General features: G+C 50.5%; 8 protein-coding genes across 10 annotated transcripts; 3 read left to right on the top strand and 5 right to left on the bottom strand.

Annotated features, from left to right (window-relative positions):
- Positions 1-385: 385 nt before the first annotated feature.
- Positions 386-2059, bottom strand: HMPREF1120_06010 (uncharacterized protein; the record flags this gene model as incomplete). The annotated part of the gene is made up of 1 exon (XM_009160205.1): positions 386-2059. The coding sequence occupies one exon, from the start codon at positions 2057-2059 to the stop codon at positions 386-388; it is 1674 nt and encodes a 557-aa protein (XP_009158453.1).
- Positions 2060-2876: 817 nt separating this feature from the next.
- Positions 2877-4092, bottom strand: HMPREF1120_06009 (30S ribosomal protein S5e; the record flags this gene model as incomplete). The annotated part of the gene is made up of 2 exons (XM_009160204.1): positions 2877-3317; positions 3415-4092. 2 exons carry the CDS (start codon positions 4090-4092, stop codon positions 2877-2879), a joined length of 1119 nt encoding a protein of 372 aa, XP_009158452.1.
- Positions 4093-5082: 990 nt separating this feature from the next.
- On the bottom strand, positions 5083-6493 carry HMPREF1120_06008 (Ca2+:H+ antiporter; the record flags this gene model as incomplete). The annotated part of the gene is made up of 2 exons (XM_009160203.1): positions 5083-5982; positions 6035-6493. 2 exons carry the CDS (start codon positions 6491-6493, stop codon positions 5083-5085), a joined length of 1359 nt encoding a protein of 452 aa, XP_009158451.1.
- On the top strand, positions 6455-7240 carry HMPREF1120_06007 (uncharacterized protein). The gene has a single exon (XM_009160202.1). It carries the CDS (start codon positions 6602-6604, stop codon positions 7040-7042), a length of 441 nt encoding a protein of 146 aa, XP_009158450.1. The 5' UTR covers positions 6455-6601; the 3' UTR covers positions 7043-7240.
- Positions 7241-8975: 1735 nt separating this feature from the next.
- HMPREF1120_06005 (AAT family amino acid transporter) lies at positions 8976-13398 on the top strand. Its single transcript, XM_009160200.1, has 7 exons — positions 8976-10483; positions 10564-11268; positions 11323-11646; positions 11707-11797; positions 11856-12142; positions 12226-12729; positions 12787-13398. Exons 2-7 carry the CDS (start codon positions 11038-11040, stop codon positions 13048-13050), a joined length of 1701 nt encoding a protein of 566 aa, XP_009158448.1. The 5' UTR covers positions 8976-10483; positions 10564-11037; the 3' UTR covers positions 13051-13398.
- On the bottom strand, positions 9525-10415 carry HMPREF1120_06006 (dihydrodipicolinate synthase; the record flags this gene model as incomplete). Its single annotated transcript, XM_009160201.1, has 1 exon — positions 9525-10415. One exon carries the CDS (start codon positions 10413-10415, stop codon positions 9525-9527), a length of 891 nt encoding a protein of 296 aa, XP_009158449.1.
- A 2216-nt stretch (positions 13399-15614) lies between the features above and the next one.
- On the bottom strand, positions 15615-19866 carry HMPREF1120_06004 (dynactin 1; the record flags this gene model as incomplete). The annotated part of the gene is made up of 2 exons (XM_009160199.1): positions 15615-19415; positions 19474-19866. 2 exons carry the CDS (start codon positions 19864-19866, stop codon positions 15615-15617), a joined length of 4194 nt encoding a protein of 1397 aa, XP_009158447.1.
- A 331-nt stretch (positions 19867-20197) lies between these two features.
- Positions 20198-23241, top strand: HMPREF1120_06003 (cyclohexanone monooxygenase). Of its 3 annotated transcripts, XM_009160198.1 has the most exons (3): positions 20198-20309; positions 20463-20662; positions 20714-23241. In XM_009160198.1, the coding sequence occupies exon 3, from the start codon at positions 21113-21115 to the stop codon at positions 22823-22825; it is 1713 nt and encodes a 570-aa protein (XP_009158446.1). In that variant the 5' UTR covers positions 20198-20309; positions 20463-20662; positions 20714-21112; the 3' UTR covers positions 22826-23241. The 3 variants fall into 3 exon arrangements, with proteins under 3 accessions (XP_009158446.1, XP_009158444.1, XP_009158445.1); XM_009160196.1 differs by having other exon boundaries at positions 20198-20662; XM_009160197.1 differs by having other exon boundaries at positions 20198-20712; positions 20782-23241.
- Positions 23242-23610: the final 369 nt, after the last annotated feature.

The raw sequence follows: 23610 nt of genomic DNA, 5'->3' as shown, positions 1-23610 counted from the left end.
TGGGAGCAGAGAGGCTACCTGTATCTCAAAGAAGCTGAGAAAAGCGGTTTGACGTGGCCGTGACGCTCCGTGGTGAAAACAACTGCTCTCGGAGGGCTGCCACGTTGAATGCAGACTTGACGTTGGCCTCGGTCTTGGTGGACGGGTACAGGTGGTATATGTCATGATATGGTATGCCATACCATATCTGCGTGTTTCGTGGGCAACACAAGCAAAAGATGGACGTGAAGTGAACTGACTGACTTGTTTATTGGTCGGATCAGTTCGATCGAGTGGATGGATTACATTTACCATACCTTAAGCTCTGCCAGATACCGAGCCAAATCAGACATTCTTATTTTGTTCATATTGATTTTTTTTTCAGGATGCTAGTTATTTAATTATTTCACGACCTCATCAAAACCACCTCATCTCTTCCCCCAGGTAGAATTCTCTTCACCACATCGACTCCCTCGAGTCCCAAATCGCGGGCAGCTTGGTTCCAGAGAATCTGTTTGATGATTCCACGGACAGACGGTGTATGTGTACTTTCTTCACCGCCACCGCCACCGTCAAGGTTTTGCTGTTGGTCTTGTTCAAGTCCAATCTCTTCCATCATAATCCAAACCAACCCCCTATTTGATCTTCTCATACTTTCCACGACGCCCTTTGTGGCGGGTCGCGTGCCCACCAGGACACCCAGCGTTGAACTCGGTCTTGAACCTGTCCCACCGGAGACTGGACCCGAGTTCAGGTTTGGAACCGAGTTCGAGTTTGTAATAGCAGTAAGTGAAGAGTAACTGTGTCTCGCAGCCCTCACAGCCCCATCAAGTTCACGGATCAAGTTTGGACCGATTTTGGCGTGTTTGCCTGTTAGACGTTTGCATTGGACGAGAACGTTGAAGGATATTGGAGTGGTATTAGTGGGAGTACTTCTACTATCAGTGGCGGTCGTAGGAGTGTTGATTGTGTCGGTACCAGTGTTTTTATTCGAATCCAATCGCCAAACTCCAACAAGATCAACGCCCCGATCGCCCCGTCCGCCAACACGAGACAATTCAAATCCGTACCTCTGCAGTGTTTCCTGCGCGAGATATTCGTAGCATGTCCCTGTATACACTGTGCTCGAGGGGGAGAGGCCGGTGCGGCGGGCGTGGTGGAGGAAAGAGGCTAGATCGTTGTGGTGCTGATTGAATTCAAAGTGGTGGAGAGACGGAGATGGTGATGGAGAGGGAGATGGAGACGGGGCTATACTGTCACTGTTATTGTCATTGGTCGTAGCGCCATGAACTGGTTCTTCTGGCTTTGGTTCTTGTTCTGGTTCTGGTTCTTTCAGTGTAGTTGTAGCTGTGGCTGTCGTTGTCGGTGTCGATGTCGCTGTAGCTGTCACTGGCCTGGTCACGATGTCAATGTCGGCCTTGTCGTGGTTCTGCATTTCCTGTTGCTCCTGTTGCTTCTTCTGTTGCAATTCCTGTTGCTGGTGTAGTTTGTAGTCGACTTCCCGTCCTCGTCCATGTAGGACATGTGACGCGGCACTAGAAGACTGAAACCGAACGCGTCCAGCTCCAGCGTGTCTGCAGTATTTCCTTCCCCAAGACGCTTGCGTTGGAACACTCGGTGATATCGAAGCACAGAGTCTTGTCGAAAGGACAAGAGGAATGGGATAACTGTGCTGAAGCTGTCTCTGTCTCTGCCTCTGTCGTGAGGAAATGTTGCTGTTGCCATTCACGCCGCCACCGCCGCTTCCAAATGAGCGAGTGGATGAGAATGAGGTGTATCTCCCAGCGACGGTGTGCGTACGTCGCTGGTGCCGGTGGTGCCGGTGCTGCTGACGCTCGAGCATTGGAGTTGGGTACTGGCGGTAGAAGTACTCCTGGTGATGGTGGTAGTTTTGGAACCCGCCCGTTCGGTATCGAGTCGAGCAGAAGTAGCGTTCGCTAGATCCAACGCTAAAATTCGGCCTTCTTCGCATAGTAGTCGTAGTCGTAGTCGTAGTCGTAGCGCTGAACGTGGTCATGTTACCGACGTTACTGCTGGCGGTCCTGATCTTGATCCCAATGCTGGCCCTAACCTTGGCCATGGCAGTCATCGTAGTAAAAGTCGAACCCTGGTCCAGCCGGAGATTCAGATCCCGATATCCAAGTTCCAGTTCCAAAGTGTACTTGAGTTTGTGACGTCCGTCCTGGCAGCCATGTCCATATGGTAATGGCACAGTATAGTATTCAAATCATATAGAACATAAGATATGGTTGTGTCCGTATGAGGACTCACTCGTCCAACGGAACACGCGCCGACAGTCTCGCATGCCAGCAGTGATCGGAATCAAATTGATCGTCCAAGCGTAGAGCTGACTACCCGTACACGGTAAAAATAACGAGATGGGAAATTACGGAGGATTAAGATACATAAACACTTCGGCAATGTCACAAACGACTCGGAGTAAAGTATCTACAATAACAATGATAAGGCTGCCAGAGGTCCCGAGCTTCAGCCTCGTCATGTGACGAGGCTGGACTTCGAAATCCTTTCAGGTATTCAGGTTGGCAGCCTCAGGCTTGTCTTTTTAGGTAGATTCTCCTGGTACCATTCGACTCCCACTGCTTGGTATGAAACAAGCATCTATGGTTTTTCTTCTGGTCAACCCGGTCGTCTCCCCAGGTCTAATGACGAGACACTTAAGGCCCGAGTAACCGCGTGTACTGTGTACACTCTCTACTATAGTCCAACAGTACCATAACGTTCGACACGATATATGTATACATATACACAGGCACATCTCAGCACCCATTCGTACAGAACCAATTTAATTTTCTCACAACATTGTAAAGGTCCTGGAGACCTCCCCCAATCAAATAGGTGGCTTACAACACGCCCGCCAATCCCGGGCCTTCTCTCATTTATTTCCCACCTCCCCTCTTCCTCGGTCCTTGCAACATAGTCTTGACATTGGCTCTAGTGCTAATAGCCATCTTGTGCACCCTCTGTCTCCGTTCCCATGCCGACCCTCTCCCCTCAGCCACGGCAATAAGTTCCTTTGATACACGTTCTGCAAGTCTGGTTTCCCGTCTGTTCTCGGCACCAGCAAGAATCCACTGAATGGCCGCCCGACGTCGTTGCCGTCGATTCAAAGGAACAGGCACAGGCATAGACGCACCGCCACCCATCAAACCTCTCAACTGTCGGATTCGCACAAGAGGGGCCACAGAGTCAATAATGGCAGTCAAATACTGAACAGGCGAGAGAGGAAGCTCGTCACGCGGGAGATCGGTAAGCAAGCCATGTTCTCCTGCGGAGGGAACGGGGGCTTTGCGGAGATTGTCGAGGATTTCGTCCATATTCTTTAAAACGACGGTTGTCAGCAAGCCATAAAACCTGATGGACAGCAGGGGAGCAAACCCCAAAAGCCCAAACCAGAAAAAGAAAATCAAGTCTCACCTTTTGCGCCCGACTCAATTTCCCATGTCGCATAATACTCCGCGTAACTTGCTCCAACACCTCGTCGTACCGTTTCTTGATGTGGTTCGTCTTTGGAAATTTGGTGATATCCGGCAAAGGGAATTTGTGACCGAAGCCGGCGTCGGGGTACTCGAGGCCTACTGCTCTGGTATCTTCGAATCGGACAAGTTCTGCTGTAGCTTCTGCATTGCGTCTTGCAATGGTTGAGAATGATCGGGACCCAAATCGAGAAGCAGAAAAAGTCGAAAATGATCTTGACCCCGGAGGTTTGCCAGAGCTATTGGTTTCGGCGTTAATGCTGTCTTTGAGCACTTTGGGGGCGTTTTTCTGAGCTTCTTTGTCACGTTTGAGAATCTCTTGCACCGGTGTCCCCTGCTCGATGTCTGGCGGCGTCTCTCCTAGAATCTTATCCATAGCAGCCGTTTCTTCCGTAATATGCGGCAACGCATCCTGGGTCGGCCCCTTGAAATCTTCTGAAGCTTGCGTTTTCTTTGGATTCTTTGCATCATCGCTTGCCATTCTGCGTTGATGGTGAAAGCCTGCAGGCGCAGCATATGCACGACTACCGATACTGCTCCATCGGTTCTTCGGTAGACTCTTCGGTCGAATGGCTAGCGATGAGCACCGCGCCTTCAGGATCGAGACTCGGGAAGGCATCTTGGACCGAATGTAAGGTGTCGCAACAACGTAGGTAGATAGAAGGAACTTGTGGTTCTTAATCAAATCCAGTCGTGGCCGTTGCAATGGCCTCGGTCTCTCTTCGCGGGGCTCGATCGACTCGCTCGATCACTGGAACGAAAAAGGCGCCGCCGATGTGGCTGCGATTTTTCGAGTCGGACCCTTCAATGAGAGGAGCGTCTGCGTCAAGGAGGTATTTCTTGACCACGAGTCACCTCTCTTTCCTCGTCGGCCGTCGCACAGTCACCGAATGCCGAGTCCTTGATGTGCAGGATGATAGATCTTTGGAGGAGAGGAAAAGGAAAACAAAAGCCGGTAGTTGTCCTCGTCACCGTCGTCGTGACCACACTAATCTGTCAAAGAGTGGTGATGATGCTCATCGACCGCAGTAATGCACGATTGGAGGCAGTTCTGTGGTCCGGTGCCCGATTGGACGAAGCTTTTCAGAGTTCGAGTGGTCCGATTGGTCACGTGATCCATATATTTCTCCGTGTACTACGATTAACGTCACCGTGCAATGCATTCCAAGGTTATCGATTGTACATACGTTTTGGTCTGAGGAATCGTGAAATAAGTCATCTAACAAGATGGGAACTCAGTCAAACCATCGCTCAGTCTTTTTCTTGCCTACTAACAATCGGCCGTATAAAACGTGAAAGCATGGAATAATCTCTGCCAACACTCCTATTCTTTGTTCTCAGATACCATTTGAGGAATACTCAACGAAACCATTGACAAACGAACCAGCTAACGCATGTCACACACCTAGTTCTGCCCAACGCCAATTTCCAATCTCAATTTGGCAGCAGGTGCTGATGCGTGGCCATGCCATTGCAGTGCCCAAGCAGAGCAATAATGACAGGCGCATCACAGAAAGAAACACCGGAAGCCTGATTCGACTTCCTGGCCCGACCCATTATCCTCAGGTAGATTGGGTTAGTTCTTCGACAACCCTTTGGCAACTCTTTCTTAGTCCCCATCGGAGAATAACTTGCCGGGATTCAAGCCGGACCCTGCATCTTCTGGCAGGACATAGAATGCCAAGGCGATGATGATGTACATGCCGAGACACAACAGTCCCTCCAGGTAATTCGACTTGCCGTCTTGAATCAAAAGAACGACAACCAGCGAGGCCAGGAAGAAGGAGACCGTCTCAAAAGTCTCAAAATGGAGGGTCATAGGCCGATCCATGATCCAGCCCAGAATGACCAAAAACGGCGTGACGAAGATGGCAATCTGCAAGCTCGATCCAATAGCCACACCAATGGCCAGATCCATCTTGTTCTTCCACGCAACAATGACAGCGGTGACGTGCTCGGCAGCGTTACCTACAATGGGGATCAAAATCAGACCGATGAAGGTCTTGCTGATGTGGGCTTCTTCGACAATGGCGTCAATGCTGTCGACAAGATACTCTGCACACCAGGCGACCAGTAGAGTGATGATCACCAGAACAACACCGGCCGACCATGGTCCTAGCAATTGGTCTTCGGGGTTGTCATTCTCCTGTGCCTCGGCATCGTCGAACAAGTCGGCATGAGATTTCAGTTGGAAGTAGAGATATGCCACGTAGATGAGGAGCAAGATGATCGAGGTGCCGCGCGACAAGACCATGATGTTATCATCTTGTGCCTTGCTGTCAGACATGACAGCGTACAGAGTGGCCGGAATGATCAGGGAGGAGGTGGCCACCGTCATGAGCGAGGACATGGTCGAAGCCACGGTGGAGTTGAAGGTCTGTTCCCTGTACCTGATACCGCCGATGAAGAAGCAGCATCCAAGGACGAGGAGAATGTTGGACAGGATGCTCCCGAGCATGCTGGCCTGCACGATACGGATTTGATTGTTGCGCAAAGCGATGATGCTCACCTAGATTCGTCCGTCAGCAGCAACAAAACCATCTCTTGAGTAGGCTACTCACAATCAATTCAACCGCATTCCCGAATGTCGCGTTCAACAATCCTCCAATAGTCTGTCCCAACGGAATCGCCAGTTCCTCTGTGGCAAAGGCGAGCAACGAGGCCAAGGGGATGATGGCGATAAAGTTGAAAATAAACTGCAAGGTTGGAGCCCAGTGCAGCACACCCGACAGGATGCCGATGGGCACAAACACCAAGAGAACATTGACATAGTTTGTCTTCAAAACCTCCGTTGTAATGTGTCCGACGAGAAACGGATATCTTATTACTCGATTTTCATGTTTGTAGTATGGGGTTCCGGAGTCGGTGGTAGCGATGCGATTGAGGAGGCCGGTTCGTTCATGGGGTTCGACATCGCCGTTGGCGCCGTCTTCTCGATGAGACATGGCCTCTCTCTCATTGCCTGTCAGGTAAAAGGTTTTGCGGATTTTGGTGGCAGCTACATTGTTGGAGGCAGCCATCAGTCAGCGGTGATGTCAACAGAGAGACGGGAGTCGGAAGTGCACAGGCACGGGGATAAGAAATGTGACGGACAGCAGGGACGATGCAGTGGAGGAGGATGACGACCGATGCACACTGGCAGAATGAGGTTCAAGGTCGGGTTAAGACATACCCATTCGTGCTGGAGTGCAGATTTATGCGCTGGGAGCAAGAAAGGTGACCAAAAAAGTGATCCGAGAGTTGTAGTAAGCAGTGGACGGGATGGTCAGTGGGTGGTGGTGGTGGTGGTGCTGCTGCTGCTGATGGTGGTTGCGCCGTGCTTTGCTGCAGTGAAGCTTGAGCTTGAGCTTCCTGATGCAGCGAGTTGCACGCTGCGGACTGCCAGTGTTCTGCTTGCGGCTTCGATCGATGTAGCGCCAGGATCAAATGCCGGTGCCAGTGATTTACCAATGGCTCGCCAAGTACTTGGCCCGACTTGGCTCTATCGACAGTTCAAGTTGCTTGGTTGCCCGGACGTGCCAGTGGTCCTCTCAATCTATTCGAGTTGTGGTAGGTCTGAAGTGCAGTGAGAGACTTTTTGCTTTCCGGCCGTACGTGGCACTGCCTCAGAGAAAAACGCGACAACAGGAACGAGGGGTTGGGTTCATGCAGTGCCGGTGCATGCAGTGCAGGGCGCTACGCAACGCATACCTAGGTACCTAGGTAGGATTATATCACAGGCACCTACAACTACAGGTCCTACCCATTGTATAGGTAGAGGAGGTTCCTAGCTGAGTTGGTAAGAGATACTCGCCAGTCGTGTTGCCTGTACCAATGATCACAGACTCCCTAGACTCCCCCATAGTACCTAACTACAGGCATCAAGCACATCCCAAGCACATCCCCATTGCCGCCAAGATGCACTGCCACACTTGGCTTCTGGGGAGTCAAATCAGCTTCCTCCGAGCTTGAATGCTGCTACAAAGAGGACAAGGGGCGCTTCGGGCGCGCACCTTAATGTATCCATCACCGCATCACTTCTTCACTTCTGAGTTCCGCTCCCACCTAGGTGGCTCCCGCTTCTTGAGCCGACGGACTTCTACAGTGGGGTCTCAGAAATAATGGCACACCACGCGTTATTTCGCGTTCACGCGTCTACACCCTCAATCCTTCTTCCTATTCAACACGTAATATCTCAATAACGGAGGCCTTTATAGGCTATATCTCCTAATAGGGTACCCTTTAAGGAGTTAACTCCCTATAAACGCGCGCAAATTATAGGCGCGAGAGCTATTGGCGGCTCCTGGCGCCAGATAAGTATAGGTCTTAATATTCTAATGCGTACGGTATACAATACTATTACGTAGGCTCCTCTTCGAAACAAGTCTATCTTATAACTACGCTCTAGACGCCCTTCTATATATATTAAGCGTATAGTAACGAGCGGGTAATTCTACGTATAGTACGACTTAAATTAAAGATTACTTACGCGCGACTCGCCGCGGAGTGCGGATTAAGTTTCTTAAGATCTACGCTATATCGAATACTTAAAAAATATAGTATTACGAACTAGATAGCGAAGAAGAGACCTCTCTTAACCTAGAATAACGCGAACGTATATAAGTTATAGGCTAAGACGCGAGAAAACTAGACCCTAGCCGAGTAGGCTACTATTATTTTTAGCGACGAGTATTCTCTCGAAAGAGGCTCTAGAAAGAGACCTACTTAGGTATTCCGTATACTCGCGGAAAAGTGGAAAAAAGAGATAATCGAGCCTTACCTTAAAGAAAGAGATATCTCTATTATAGTATAGGGCGCTATTTAGATAGGCGGTAGATTAGATCTCGTTATTATAGTACGAGATAGTAATACGAAGCGAAATAGCTTCTCGGCTCGCTCCTATTAGGCCGTACTCGACGAGTAAATCTAGAGATACTAGTAATCGGGTATAACTTTTATATAGAATAACGTATCTATTTATACTACTAACGTTATTAAGGAATAGTTCGAGGAAAACTTAATACCTCGACTTAAATAGCTACCGTACTCGCTAGATCTTAATCTAATTAAGAATATCTAGGCGATACTAAAATAGAAGCTAATCGAGAACTACCTATATCTACTAGACGGCGGTAGGAGTAAAGAGGACCTTAGAGCACTTAAGAGAGCAATTATTATAGAATAGGATAACCTACCGTAAGAGTTAATCGATAACGCGATTAAGAGTATAGATAGTAGGATAAATATAGTGAAACTTGCTAAAGGTTAGTATATACGGCACTGAGAGACTTAATACCACTTAGTATATATATCGTATGAAAGAGGAGCTAATTACGAGTATTTCTATATATATATAACGTATGAATACCCCTAGAGATGCAGATACAGGTCAATTTGCGTGTATCACGCATTGTTGAGGGATTATCGAGAATGCGGGGCTGTGCCGTTTTTTTCGAACATTTACTGTAGTTGGATACCTCCCTTAATAACGCCTCAATTATTCGTAACCTTTCCCGCCGGTGGCAGGCTTCTCCATGCGAGGCTTTCCCGGCGGCCGGCCGCTGCAACAGGCGAGTCAGGAGCTGAAGCTGGATCACGATGTACAACATCATTGTACAGTGTACTCCACCGTCTCCTCCTGTCAGGATTATGACCGCATGAGGTGGTTGGCTATGGCATACTACTGGGCTAGTGATGGGAGTACAGGTACTGTAGCACGGCGTCGTCCTATCCTGGTCAACTTGCAACGGTCCTCGCTTGACTTGTTGTCGACAGCATACAGTGCTCGGCCATAAATATTTTGGATTTGTAGATTTTGGAATTTTGTTTACCTCGTCTAACTCCAACATCTGAATGCCAGCAGTGTTTGTATACCGATATACAGACTGGCCTCCGAGGCTATCAGGCTGCAAGCCAACAAAAGCACACACTCTGGCGGCGACGAGATGAAGACGAAGCACAAGGCACCTCAATCTTCTCTTGTCCAGTCACTTTATGGACCGGACCGCGAGACATCGAGACTGGGTCTTGCTTTTGTGATGCATTAGATACTATTTTCTCAGGTCTCGCCGCTCACACATTCGCCAATAGACCCTTCACCTCCTCCTTATGTTTGTCGGCCAGCAACTTAAACGGCTTCCTTACACCACCAGTTCGGTAGCCTTGCACCTCCATCGCGGTCTTGACCGCCGCAGCATAGTTATGTCTCTCAAGGAAAGCGCAGATGGGCCAGATTTTCTTCCACAGCTTTTCCGCAGCCACCAGATCCTTTTTCACCGCCAACGTTTCCCACAATTGCACGGTCAACTCTGGGATGACGTTGCTTGCTCCCCAGACAGTGCCTTTGCACCCTGCTGCCAGAGCGTAGAAAGTCAGGGTGTCCCATCCATTAAACGTGGTGATCTCATCACTGTGTCCGAAAATCAGCTCCGTCAGAGCAGGAGCGTCGCCCGAAGTATCTTTGAGATATTTCACTCCCACTTCCGACAATCCTGCAATCTCGGAAGGCGACAGCTTGACGCCACTTGCACTAGGAATATTGTAATACACAATCGGTAAACCATTGGCAGCTTGGTGGACTTCGCGCATCAGCTCTTTCACTTCTTCATAAGAGGGTGCGTCGTAGAATGGCGGCACCACCATCAAAGCCGAAGCGCCGACTTTGGCCGCGTGCCGCGCCAGTTCAATGTCTTCTTTGGTGCTCAAAGAGCCGGTTCCAGCTATCACGGGCACACGGCCATTGGTGATCTCGATGACTTGCTCGAGAAGTTGTTTGCGCTCGTCAAAGCTCAGGGCGGTGAACTCTCCAGTGCTTCCACCGGGGACGAGGCCATGGATTCCTGCGTCAAGGAGACGGTTGATGTGGCTTTTGAGAAGAGCTACGTCGATCTGGGAGCCGTCTTCGGTGAAGGGGGTGGTTAATGCCACCATGACCCCACGAAGTTCTTGCGTTTGTTTAGACATGGTTTGGTGTAGGGTTGGATCTTGTGATGGTATATGTACGATTAATGATGTTCGCGGGTCAAACCTTGGTAAGTTGAGTAAAAGATCCGAGAACTTGCAAACATACCTTATATACCAACATACATACCAACATGCTGATCAATTGCAGTGCGTGAACTGGTATACAGTCCAGACTACAACCTGTCTCGGTGATTCTTCCGAAAGTACTGGCAGCAGGTGATTCCGGAAGTACCACGTTACAATGTTGTATTCGGCGCAATCTGGTCAGCCTTACTAGTATGTGCCGTACCACGGAAACGCCTACCCCTTTGCAGTTATCTGGGCCCCATTATCAACTTAACTCCGCAGGTTGGCCTGGGCCGGGCATCGCCTATTGGGGTCCAACTTTAAACAATCTAGACTTTCTCCACATTGGCACGCTGTATGGAGTCCTGTCCAGGAGATACAGAACAGCGGCTGAAGATAGGCCGCAGCGACCCCGGATAAGACCCAGCGATAGCCGGGTGTACCCAACTCTCGCACGGAGATTCTTGCCCGATGCAGATCCCCCAGGTTATCAACTGTCGCCACGAGGCCACTGCTGGAGACTTGCTGTGGATATAATGCTCGTGGATCCCAGGCCATGACCTGTGCATCTCCAGGCCTGAAGCCCATCCGACCCAGCTGCAGGTTCGAAATGTCGCTCTCAGAGAAAACCGCAGCTCCAAAGGAGATCTATCCCGTCGAAACCAACGACAGCAATGGCGGGATCGGATACAGCGAAACCCTTGACTTGAAGAAAACCAAGCGACACTTGCTCCCGCGGCACATTCAATTGATTGCCATCTCTGGTGCCATTGGCACCGGCCTCTTTGTAAGTGAAGCTTCCCCGTCTTGCAGAAGAGGTGCTCATTATTGTCATGCATAGATCGGAACCGGTGCTTCGCTGCAAAAGGCTGGTCCAGCCGGTCTGTTTCTCGGATATTGTATCTATGGCGGTCTTATCTACATTGCCTTCAACTCGATGGGGGAGATGGTATCATACCTACCCATCGATGGATCCTACGTCGAGTTTGCCAGCCGATTCGTCGACAACAGCTTCGGATTTGCCCTTGGCTGGCTTGTCTTCTACAACTACGCTGTCACCGTTGCCGCCGAAGCCACTGCTGTTGCTGGAATGATCAACTACTGGAATACGGACATAAATAATGCTGTCTGGTGCACAATTTTCCTGGTCTCGATCATCATCTTCGTAAGGCTGGCTTCCAATCCACAACTACATTGCACATTTACTGATAATGAAGGTTTCCAGAACGTGTGGGGAGTGAAATGGTTTGGCGAGGGAGAGTTCTACTTCTCGCTCTTCAAAGTCTTCCTCATCATAGGCCTTTTGATCTTTACTTGTGAGTGTAACACCAGATTGCTGGGAAGCCAACCGAACAACTGACAGCGTGATTTTAGTCATCACGATGGTAGGTGGCAATCCTCAGGGTGAAGCCTTTGGCTTCCGCAATTGGAACCACCCGGGAGCTTTCCACCACTACATCGCAAGCGGAACCTGGGGCAATTTCCTCGGCTTTTTTTCGACATTCGTGGGCGCTGCCTACGCATACGGAGGCCCTGACTACATTGCCATGACCGCGGGCGAGGCCAAGTATCCTCGCCGCATTTACCCCAATGTGTTTCGACGAGTCATCTGGCGTTTGCTTGTCTTTTACATTGGAGGTGTCCTTGCCGTTGGCATTTTGGTGAGTCTGACTACCAGTACCCAGCGAGTGTGACTCTCACTACTACACACATTTGCTAACCATGATCTCCACTATTTTTGTAGGTTCCATATGACAACCCAGACCTTGGATCCTCCAAAAAAGGAGCTGGCTCATCTCCATTCGTCCTGGCCATGGTAAACATGGGCATCCCAGCACTTCCATCGATCGTCAATGCAGCCATCCTGACATCAGCCTGGTCATGTGGTCTGGCCAACTCTTACACAGCTTCACGTGTTCTCTACTCTCTAGCTCTTCGGGGAACTGCTCCAGCCATCTTCCGCAAAACGGCCCGTGGCGTACCCATCCTGGCACTAGCAGTAGTCGTCGGATTCGGCTGCTTGTCTTACATGTCCGTGTCCAACAGTGCAGCCACTGCTTTTGGGTACATTGTCAACATCACGGGCGCCACCTGGATCTTGAACATGGGTCTCCAGCAAATCATCTACATTGGCTTCCGGCGCGGTATCGATGCTCGGGGTATCGATCGTTCCACCCTGCCATTTGCCGTCAAGAGGCAGCTGCCGCTTGCTTGGTTCGCGCTGGTCTGCTATATGTTTCTTTTCCTGGTAAGTCTTCTGAAGAGAACACTTTTGAAAAGTATTTTTCTGACTTTTTTTTGGCAGACAAACGGTTGGGTCGTCTTCACCCACGGCAATTGGGCCTCTGATAGCTTTCTGTTTGCCTACCTCAGTGCCCCGATCCTGGTGGTGCTCTATTGCGGTCACAAGATCTACTCCGTCATCCGTGGTGGTCGGTGGGGTCTCCATCCAGCTCACGAGATCGATCTCGATACCGCTCGCGACGAGGTCGACGAGGACGAGAAGACTTATCCGCCCGTTCCGACCGGTAGGTGGGCCAAATTCCTGCACTGGTTGTGGGGTGCTTGAACGGTGTATTCTGAGCAACTCGGAAGCCTTGATCGTTGACGGTTGACTACTGCAAGGTCTCTTTTTCCTCTCGTGAAAGAGAGACTGACAGGCTTTCCTCGGAATCGGAGCAAATGTATATAGTGTAAGAGGAGGGAAAAAGGAGTGTTGTGGAACCGGTAACTTGGTCTTTCTCCTCTAGGGGTCACCAGAACAACTTGAAACAACTTGAGTTCCTTAGGTAGGCTTCAGTTCGTCTTCGACAGCTGAGGCGGCCTATATTGTACATTGTACATTGTACATTCTTGGGAGTACAACATTGTACACTGGCAGTGTGCTTCTTGAATTGCTCATCCATGGCAGTCGTACTAACGTATGACCTTTTGTTTCCAGCGTGAATTGTAAATTGTAAATTGTGGATTCGAATCTTAGTATCGCCCACCATCAACCGCCCTGCGCGGGAGGCACCTTGACGCGGTGCAGGGTGTGAGTACTGGACCTCCTTTTTCGAAGGTTCAAGTTGCACGGGAACCAAGACCTCTCAAAGAACCGCGAACGAACTTGCCACCTCGTTTACACATTACGGCGCCCCCAATGCGCGCGTCTACCTCGTACGCGTCCTAGACCGCTCTCAATAGAAGAAGAGCCAGCCGTAGGAGTACGTCCGTCGATCTTCCCGTCTACCTATCGAAGAAAGCGAAAAGACTGAAGCCTGAGTACTGCTATAGCTAGGTATAGCTATAACTACCCCGGTCACCACAGTCTACCAACCTAACCTACGCCACCTAGGTAGTAGGTACCTCAGCTCAGCTACCAACAAACAAACCGCGGCTTCAAAAACCTACGGCCTACGGAGGCAAGCCTCGGCCCTCAACCCTCTTCATCTTTCAATTCGACACCGTGACTCCGACGGACGAGCGATATGATATCCTCTAGGCTACTAGGTGCCTTGATTCCTCACTAATTTCTGTACGGTATGTTCAAGTTGCAACACAACCCCTGCATATGACATATCCATATAGATCCGGCGGAAGGAAAAGACTCGAGGGTCGGAGCCAAAGAGAAGAATCAAGGATATACTTGTACTCAATCCACCGGCAAGGTTCCATCGAAAGAGGAGGAAGGGTCACTAGTAGTAGTACGTCCGATCTGGGGAGGGAGAGAGATCTGAAACCCCTTTCTTTTTTTCTTTCTTTCTTTCTTTTTACTACGATATAGTGATAATGATACAAATCTCTATATCGGCCACGAGGGCGGCAGTTTAATGATAGTATTGAGGGGGAGAACAACAGCTGGGGCTAGCTGGAATGATATCGCGCGGCCCGGGCAGAGCGAGACTGCTACAGTACTGTATATAGATATCTATGGATATCTAGAGTGCATAGTTGAAACTGCCTGAGCAGCTGAGCAGCTGGGCAGCTGGGATTCTGGAAGCCTCACTGCAATTGGAATCCATCATCATCAACCTTGAATAATGCAGTATGATTAAGGGGGCGAGCAAGCAGGCATGAGAGAAAAAAGCCTCCTTATCTTCGCCCCCTAATACATGTTGGGCTTCTTTGGTCCAAGGGAGTCGGAGCCGAGATTTACAACGATGAAATCGGGTTGAGGTACAAAGCCAACATCGTACAACACCTTATGGATTCAGGATTCAGGATTCAGGATACAGTAGTCAGGATCCACATAGTCTACAATGTTGTACGTTGTACTAATAATTACTACAACGCTATACTAATACAAGTATTTAATCTGGTGACTCTGGTCAGTGCGGGGGGAGTGGGGGCAGTGTGGAGGGATTTGTACTAATAGTGCCGCCGTCTTTTCCCCAGCGGAGTCGGGCGGGCGAGTTCAACTAATCATTATTTATTGTTGATTGTTAATCAATCTGTACAAGAATTCCGAAAAGTGAGCCCAAAAGGGTTGGGACCGTCGGGGTCTGGGTACCTTATACTACTTACTACCTAGGTACCAGGAGGTACAGTACAGGCCTAGGTAGGTAATGACTAATGGCTAATGGCTAATAATGCTTCGGACATAATATCTAGGTAGGTAGGTAGGTAGGCACCCTACCACGCCGTCCAACTATACTGTATTGTATTGTATTGTGTTACTTGGAGGAGCGCGGAGAGGGAGAGAGACAGAGAGAGAGAAAGAGACACCGATATACGAACTACCCATCCGAGTAGTACCTGATAGTAGCCGGGGTCTGGAGAAACCGGGCCAAAGTATACTTGGTCCTAGTAGGGTAGTATCTTACCTTGATATACAGGGTGAGCAGCGGCCCCAGCAGATTGATAGAAGTACAGGAACTATAGCTGAAGCTGAAGCTGAAGCTGAGCCAAACTTCAAGAGCCACTGCAGGCCACGCATGTGTACTGTACCATTAAGCAACAAGTGCGAAGGTAATGAAATACTCGGCGCGCTTTATCGCCACTGACTATCCACACACCCGACAATGTACAGTAAGATAGTAAGTAGTACTGTGTAGAACAGTAGAAGGTTTTTCGCTGTAGTATGACATGCTAATAGAACCTAGGTAAGTCAAAAGAAGAACCACAAGCAACAAAACGAGATAATCGTCGCTATCAGACGACACGAATTCCATCCGCTGTGACAGTGACAGTCGAAGGATCAAACTCTCCAATCTTAGACCCAACATGGTTGTACGCGTTCGCCAGTTTCTTTTCGTCTTTTTCATTGCTCTGAAAGCCCAACGGCAAACCCATCTTATTATCCAGTGACTTTGCCTCCTTGTGTCGCCAAAGTCCAAGTCCGATTCCTGGCTGTGCTTGTGCTGAGGTCGCCGACCGGACCATGAGCCGCGCTCTCCTGACCAAATCATCTTTGGCTTCGTTCCACCGTTCCAGTTCCTCTCTACACCGTAGGACTTTGTACAAGGTTGTGTCGGGTCCGGTTCCGGCTCTCCAAGCAGAAGATGGCGCTTTGTGCTGGCCCTTGTTCTTTTCAGCAGCACCATCATCCACCGTTGCTGCATCTTTGTTTTGTTTGTGGTCAACGTGAACGAGATCCACTCCGGACCTAAGTCTAATCGGTCTTGAGACTTTAGCCAACTCAATAAGCTCGGCAAACATATCTTTCGATTCTTGTCGTAGTCGCTCGGCCGCCGCAGCCTTGTCTCCGTCTGCCCCCGTTGTAGGGTTCGCTTTGAGATAGCTCGGGTCCAACCACGCATGCTCGACCGCAGTCTTACTGATCTCACCCACAGGAATTCTCAGCCGATGGTTTTCATATTTCAAGAACCGCACAGAGGCTTGTAAACTGGCAATCTCGACCTTGAGCAAATCCATTTCCGCTTTGGCGCGCACCAACATTGCCGACTCGTCCACGACGCCACCTGATACCGAGCCCGGCGGCCCATCGGACAAACTGCGTTGTTTGGAAGCCTCGAGCTGTGATCGTTCATGTGCTTGCGTTTCCAGCATGGTCTGATATTCGGTCTGAAGTCGGCGGAGATTCTCCGTCGCCGTGGCATTTTCTTCCCGCAGCTTCTCTATTTCTTCTTTCATGGCTTTGACGCTGTCGTCTCTGACCTTGGTCTCCTTGGCTCGAGACTCCAGTAATTCGACCTTGACTTGCTGCTCTTCAAGTTGTTTGTCCTTCTCGCCGATCCGGATGCTCTGTTCCTGGATTTTGGATTTCAGTCGTGCCAACTCCTCCTGGAGATCTTGCGATAACACTTTCTGCGCCTTGACCTCCTTGGCCCGCACCGTCCAGGGCGCCGGCAACTTCTCGAACTCGACGGCCGAAGCAAGATCTGCGGATTTGGAATTGAGATCGTCCACTTTCGCCTGCAGAACTTGCAACTGCTTCGTTGTGGCCTCGAAGAAATCAACAGGACCGCCACTGTGCAGGTTATGTTCTTGCTGGAATTCCTCGGCAGCCTTCGTTATCGTTTCCATAAGCTCGGAATATGTCACGGACTCCTTTCGCTCCACTTTGTTGAGTGTTTCCAGAACAGTGTTGCCAACCCGTTGAGTGAGACGCGACAAATTCTCGGCGCAAGCCTCAGCTTCGGCAAAAGCGGACCAGGTTGCTTCTCCCATACACATTGATCGTGCTTGAAGGTCTTCTAGAGTGTGCGATATCTTGCCCGATATGTACTTGACCGTGCGAGCTTTAATTCCCAGTTGTTCAAACCGCTTTTCCAAAGACCTCGCTACCTCGTCTTCCTCACGCGGCACCCCAAGTATGCCCTGAGTAGTCTTGTCGAGGAGTTGCGCCTGGCTGGCGACATTTTCTGTGTAAGTCTCCACCATGGAGATTGACGAGAGTAATTGCGCCGTCTTGGTTTCGTAACTCTCTGGGATCAGCTTTTCGGCCAGGTCAACCAAGATGCCGGCCATCCGCTGCAAATGCTCAGGACCATCGTGAGCAAGCTCATCGCGACGCAAGGCTTCAATCCAACCATTCATTGTCTGCTCGATAGGTTCCAAATCAGGCAGCGCCCCACCATACTTCATATAGTTCGCTGTGGAACAACTCGACATATGCTGCACGAACCGGCCACAGAGATTCGCAACAAAGTTCATCTGCTCCATAACTGCAAACACGGACAGAGGATTGTCTTGTACCAGGTCTGGTCGGTCGCGCGTCTTCTCTGCCAGGATAGTCTTGCTTAAGCGGGCTTTGGATATGATCCTCCTGAAGCACAAGAGAGCCAGAATCGGTCTTCTGTCCACATCGAATGACTCTGGCACGAATGACTGCACGATTTCGAGGTGTAGACTAGCTTGCTCCGCTCGCATCTTACCCAATTCAAGATCAATCGCTTTGAGCTGAGCCTTGGTGGCCGAATTCTGTAGTTGAAGGTTGAGGTCCATCATCGCGCGAGACTTGCTGCTCATCTCATGAGCCTCCAGCTCACTGATTTCACGGGATCGCCGGAGCTCGTCAATGTCGCTCTGTAAACCTTGGACCACATCCCGGAACTTGGTCAAGGTGTACTCCAGGTCCTCAATCATCTTTTCCTGTTCGGCGGCTTGTCGCTGCTTTTCATTAAGCATCGCTTCGGTCTCGTCCAATTGGTAGTGGAGACGCTTCTCTTCATCCACGTGGAATGCCTCTAGTTCGTCTGTGACCTGAATATGTTCTTCAAGATCTTGGACCTGCCTCTTCAGCATCTCGATCTGGTTTCTGTCTCGATCCCGTTCGGCCGCCATAGCCTCCAGCATATCGTCATTCGCTTCGGCGGCTTCCAGCTGCTCCTTTAGGTGCTGATTGGTGTCTTCGGATCGATTGAGCTTGGCGACTACATCTTCGTATTTCGATGCCGTCCGTTGAAGCTCGTCTAAGCTCTGTTGGAGTTCTTTGATTTCATTCTTCAAGTCCGCTTCGTTCTGCTGTGACACGTCTCGGAGCAAAACCAGAGCTTGACGTAACCTCTCTGTTTCCCTTTCCATCTGAAGCCATCCCGCGCTTGCCTTTTCTTCTGGACTCATAACCGAAGTCAACTCGCGATTCTCCTCTCTGAGGATTTCCACTTCAAGCTCGAGTTCCTCATGCTTCAGCTTGAGCGCCTCCAACTCTGCTTCAAACATTTCCGCTCGCTCTTCGGCCATCTCCTTATCAAGGGTTGCCAGCTCTAGTTGAGTTTCATGCTCGGCAGCCTTGTCCGGCACTTTCTCGGCACGACTCTCAGCATCTTCGTACTTGGCTTTCAGCTCCTGGATCTCTTGTTGATTTGTTTTCAGCTTCTTTTGTAAAGTCTGTATTATACCTTCGTACCGCGTGGACTGACTCTCGAGCTCTTGTACCCGCTGCAGTTTAGCCTGATCCTCTTGCCGCTGTTTCTGTAACGTGCGGACCTTTGTTTCCAGTGCCTTGATAACCTGTGCCTGTCTCGATTTGTCTTCGGCAGGAGGAGGCGCGCCGCCACTAGCAGTACGACTTGGCTCCTTGGGCGGAGGCTTTGAGACCGGTGGTTCGACAACCGACGCCGACGACTCCGGAGATTCATCACCTGCGGTTTCCGATACAGCGACGGGTGTCGGCGCCTCTTCTCGTATTGGAGGTGAACGATGTGCGGCAGTGCTTGTGGGAGCCGCCTCCTGCTCATCCTCTCGCGACGCAACTCGTCCGCTCACAGAAAGCCTACTGCCTGCTAATGACGACCGCCCATACACAGAGCTTGGTCTTGTTGCTGACGACTTGGCCGCACCGCCTCCAATGGATTGTCTGGTTGTGGAAGCACTGCTCCTGACTGTGGACGTGGGCGGGCCCATCAAAGTCCTCCCGGTCGTGCTCAATCTAGATTTTGTACTTGAGTCGGATGTTCGGGCAGTCGTTGCTGGCGTACCGGTCCGTGGGGTCGAGGCGCTCGAAGTGGTAGAAGAGGGCACGATCTTGGTGGGAGACTTTGTAGGAGACTATACATCAATGGCTTAGCATAATATACCACCAACGACTCAGTCATGATGTATGTACCCTCATAGATAACCTCGACCCGCCCGCTGCACTGGAGCCTGCACTCATTACACTCTGCCTCCTTCTGGCGACGTCGGCAGTCACTCCGCTTGAAGGCCTGGGTTTCGCCGCGGTGCTATTGACACCTGACGGGCCATTGGTCTTTGTTACCTGTCCAGACTGCTTCACAATCTTCACTGCCGACTCCTTGCGAACAAAGATACCAAAGCCCGGGGCGCATTGGAAATAGCGCTGGCCTTTGACCGATCCATCGTTCTTCCCAGTGTTTTCAGGTAGTTCGAGACCCAGCCATTCTCCAGCCGCAATATGCAACGGTCCGATGTAGCGCACGATGCCCTCCCTTCCGTCTTGAGTCTGGATTGTACATCCGACCTTGATGTTGGAATCGGCCATCTCTGGCAGAGAGTGTTCTGTCGGAGAGTCGCATGACAGACGGACGGAGCGTCAGCGACGTGGGAGCATTATCAGCCGGAGGGAAAGGACCTTATGTTGTTGAGGAGTTGTTGAAACGTATTGTTTGCTGGAGAACCAAACAGGAGTCTACAACGATTAATTGTATTGTCACTGCAAGGACGCGACTCGCGCAGGACAATGACAGTGGCTTAGTCATCCGCATGTGACGCTGGCCAGCTTTGGCCAATCACGTACAGCCACAGTCTCCTCGGCGCGTTCAGCCTCGCTTAGTTATTCTTCCTGCAGCCTCGCACCCACCTGGCACAATCATTGGAGGAGTTGCAACCGGTTCATTCTACCCTTTCAATAGTAGGACTACAGCCAATCTTCCCTTGTATCTGGTGCCTTATGTACAGAGATGTCTGACTTGGTTACCGTGACTTGTAAGTTGTTGGAGGCAGCCCAGACAAGGCTGCAGCCCCTTTCCAAGTCTTGGCGGCTTGTCAGACACCCCAAGCTTCCTTACCTTCCTCCAACACCAGAAGACGCAAACCTTTTTTGTTATTCTTTCAAATTGACGCCTTTCGACCTTCTAGTTACGCGCCATCTGCTCAGCCAGTGCGGAAAGGACCCTTGTCAACGGGGTCCGAGAAGTGGAAACGTCCGATAGCTACAATGGCAGGTTCCTGACCTACGGAACAAGATCCCTCCGCCATCCAGACCCAAAATGACGTGACACGCCAACATAAGGGTACTCAATCCCACAGGGCCCTTCTTTGCCCGACAGACTGATTGCGTTGGTTCCCCTCTCCTGGAGCTAATAACGACAGCTAATGACTACCAAAAGTAAGTCCTTGATACTGTCATCTAGTCTTGCGCCGCGCGTGTCTGTGGGGTGTTTACCATGTGTACCAGGTACCCGAGGTAGGTACAGTATGTTGTTTCCCAGTTGGTTTTCAGCACCCCATCGCACGCGATACATGTCGTTATTACCTAGTGCGAATGACACCATCCTGCCGGAATGGCTCTTTTATAGGAAGGCTACGGCCTCAATCAGTGATTGAGATACAATGGCCCTGTGTCATTGTTCTTTGGGGAAAAGAGGAAAAAGGAAACACTTACAAGTGAGTGAGCTGGTACAGCGGTGTGGCCTGTATTACGCCAGGTCTTCCCGTCTTTGCTCTCCAAAATCCACCTTCTACCTTGAGAATATCTAAAAGCAAATCCGCTCTAAATCAAATCAACCATGGGCAAAGAAAGGACCCACGACGCCCTAGTCATCGGCACCGGCTTCGGCGGGCTATATGCCCTATACCTGCTGAAGCAGCAAGGACTAGATGTGAAAGCAATTGACACAGCCTCAGACGTCGGTGGCACATGGTACTGGAACCGGTACCCGGGGGCCCGCAGCGACGTCGAAAGCCACGTATACCGATACTCATGGGACAAAGAACTATTACTCGACAAAACACTCTGGACAAAGAACTACCTGACCCAACCCGAACTGGAAAGCTACTTCCAAAAAGTAGCACGCAAGCACGACTTGTACCGCCACATCCAATTCAACACAGACCTAGTCGCCGCACACTGGGACAACACTGCCAAACTCTGGATCGCCCGTACGAGTTCCGGCGACATATTCAAAGTCCGCTACCTAATCGGCGCCGTGGGCAACCTCTACAAACCAAACCTGCCCGACTGGCCCGGTCTTGACAACAACACATTCCGCGGCCAAATAGTACACAGCTCCCAATGGAATCCCCGCGAGCACAACCACATCGACAAACGAGTCGCCGTAGTCGGCAGCGGCGCCTCCGGTGTCCAACTGGTGGGCGCGCTGGCGGAAAAAGCAAAAACCCTAACCCATTTCATCCGCCACGCCCAATTCGTGCTTCCGGCATCCCTACGAACCGTCAGCGACGTCGAACGCCAGACCATCAACGACAACTACGACCGCATCTGGCGGCAAGTATTCACGTCCCTGTCTGGGATGGGCTTTCCGGAGCCCGCGCGAACCGTCGCCTCTGTCAGTCCTGAAGACCGCGAAGCAATCTTCCAAGACCTCTGGATCCAAGGCAGCGGCTTCCGATTCCTTTTCGGCGGCTTTTCCGATCTTGTGACTGACGAAAAAGCCAACCAAGCCGCCATTGATTTCATCCATCGCAAAATCGACTCGATCGTCACCGATCCCAAGAAAGCTCAAGTCCTCAAATCGACAGACTGGTTCGCTCGTCGTCCACTGACCGACGACCAGTACTACAATCGATTCAACCAGGACAACGTCTTTGCCGTCGACCTGAAACAGACACCCATAGTGCGCCTGCACGCCGACAGCATTGAGACGGCGGACGGGAAGAAACACCAAGTCGATCTGATCGTGTTGGCTACGGGCTTCGACGCCGCTGACGGGACGTACTACCGCATCGACATCCGCGGAAAAGACGGAACAACTCTCAAAGATCACTGGAGCCAAGGACCCAAAACGCACCATGGCGTTTCGACCTCAAAATTTCCAAATTTGTTCTTTGTTAATGGACCCGGCGCCCCATTCGCGAGTAATCCGCCTGTTACGGAGGAAGGGGCGCGCTTTATTGCCGACCTAATCGCTCGTGCTGAGGCGCATCGGACCACCACCGGCAGCGGTACCGATAATGTGGTCATTGAAAGTACCCGCGACGCCGAAGACGCATACACCAAAGACCTCCACGATGCCGCGGACCCGACTCTCTTTCCAAGAACAAAATCTTGGTTCTTTGGCGAGAATATCCCCGGGAGACACGTCGCGCCCCGCTTTTATTTCGGCGGGTTGTCGAGGTATCGTGCTGCGCTGGCCGATATCAGAGAAAGGGGATATGCTGGGTTTGATATTGAAACGACCCAAACTGTGCAAAATCAAAATCAAACACAAAATCAGAGTCGCACGCTGCCAGTGCCGGCGCCTGTTCGTAGCCATTTGTGACTGTGAATGAATGACAGATATCCCGCATCGCGTTGGAACAGGACTGGAACGAAATCAGGCAGTTATTTCTCGCAGTGGACGGAAGGGAAGCACTTTTTCGACTGCCGTTACCATCTATGGATAGCGGCTGAGGTTGAGTCAGTGGAATTCTTCTACGGCTGGGTCTCCTGCTTGATGGATAGATATTCTGCGACGAGATGGCGATGGAGTTGGGACAAGGACAGTACCTACCTAGGTATTATAGCTGAACCAACATGCTTGGCATATATATACTTTAGATAACCAGGTAGACTAGAAAAAGCCCTCAAGTTGCACGTCTTTCGAGCGCCAATGTAAAATGCGAGTGCGCTGCACCTCTTGGAAAGGATTTGAACGTTGCTGCTTTCGTCGAGTACACAAGCCTTTACAAGATTTACATGCACACCCTACCCTACCACTGGCTACCAGTATTCGCGAATTACTACTATAACAATATAGTTTCGTACAGTATGCATTTCTCTAAGTTGCTAACTCTCGGGGTATATCTCATTCTTTTCAGTGAATCAATTCAGAGCAGTCAGTCCTGGCTTTTCGTGATCACGACAAAGCAACAAAACCATAGCAACAACCTCCGCCATAAGAGCGTGCCGGGTATCTTCCAAATTCAGAGCAAAGGCGTAAGGAGTGTCATCAAAACCGTCAAAAGGCGCGCGTATTCTCGCATTTCAAAAACAACAACAACAACAACAAGAGTAACTGGAACAGTCAAGATTTTTCAATGCTTGAGTTCCAGTTCCATCAAAAGC

The sequence above is a fragment of the Exophiala dermatitidis genome, assembly GCF_000230625.1.
Source record: "Exophiala dermatitidis NIH/UT8656 unplaced genomic scaffold supercont1.5, whole genome shotgun sequence".
NCBI lineage: Eukaryota > Fungi > Ascomycota > Eurotiomycetes > Chaetothyriales > Herpotrichiellaceae > Exophiala > Exophiala dermatitidis.
This window is presented reverse-complemented; position numbering and strand designations above follow the sequence as displayed.

What these genes read in the sequence shown, in the direction of transcription:
- HMPREF1120_06007 (XM_009160202.1), top strand. Translation starts at nt 6,602, where the DNA reads ATGCACACTGGCAGAATGAGGTTCAAGGTCGGGTTAAGACATACCCAT.
- HMPREF1120_06005 (XM_009160200.1), top strand. Translation starts at nt 11,038, where the DNA reads ATGACCTGTGCATCTCCAGGCCTGAAGCCCATCCGACCCAGCTGCAGG. An exon ending in TGGTCTCGATCATCATCTTC is followed by an intron (nt 11,647 to 11,706) that starts GTAAGGCTGGCT and finishes GAAGGTTTCCAG; the next exon opens with AACGTGTGGGGAGTGAAATG. An exon ending in GCTATATGTTTCTTTTCCTG is followed by an intron (nt 12,730 to 12,786) that starts GTAAGTCTTCTG and finishes TTTTTTTGGCAG; the next exon opens with ACAAACGGTTGGGTCGTCTT.
- HMPREF1120_06003 (XM_009160198.1), top strand. Translation starts at nt 21,113, where the DNA reads ATGGGCAAAGAAAGGACCCACGACGCCCTAGTCATCGGCACCGGCTTC.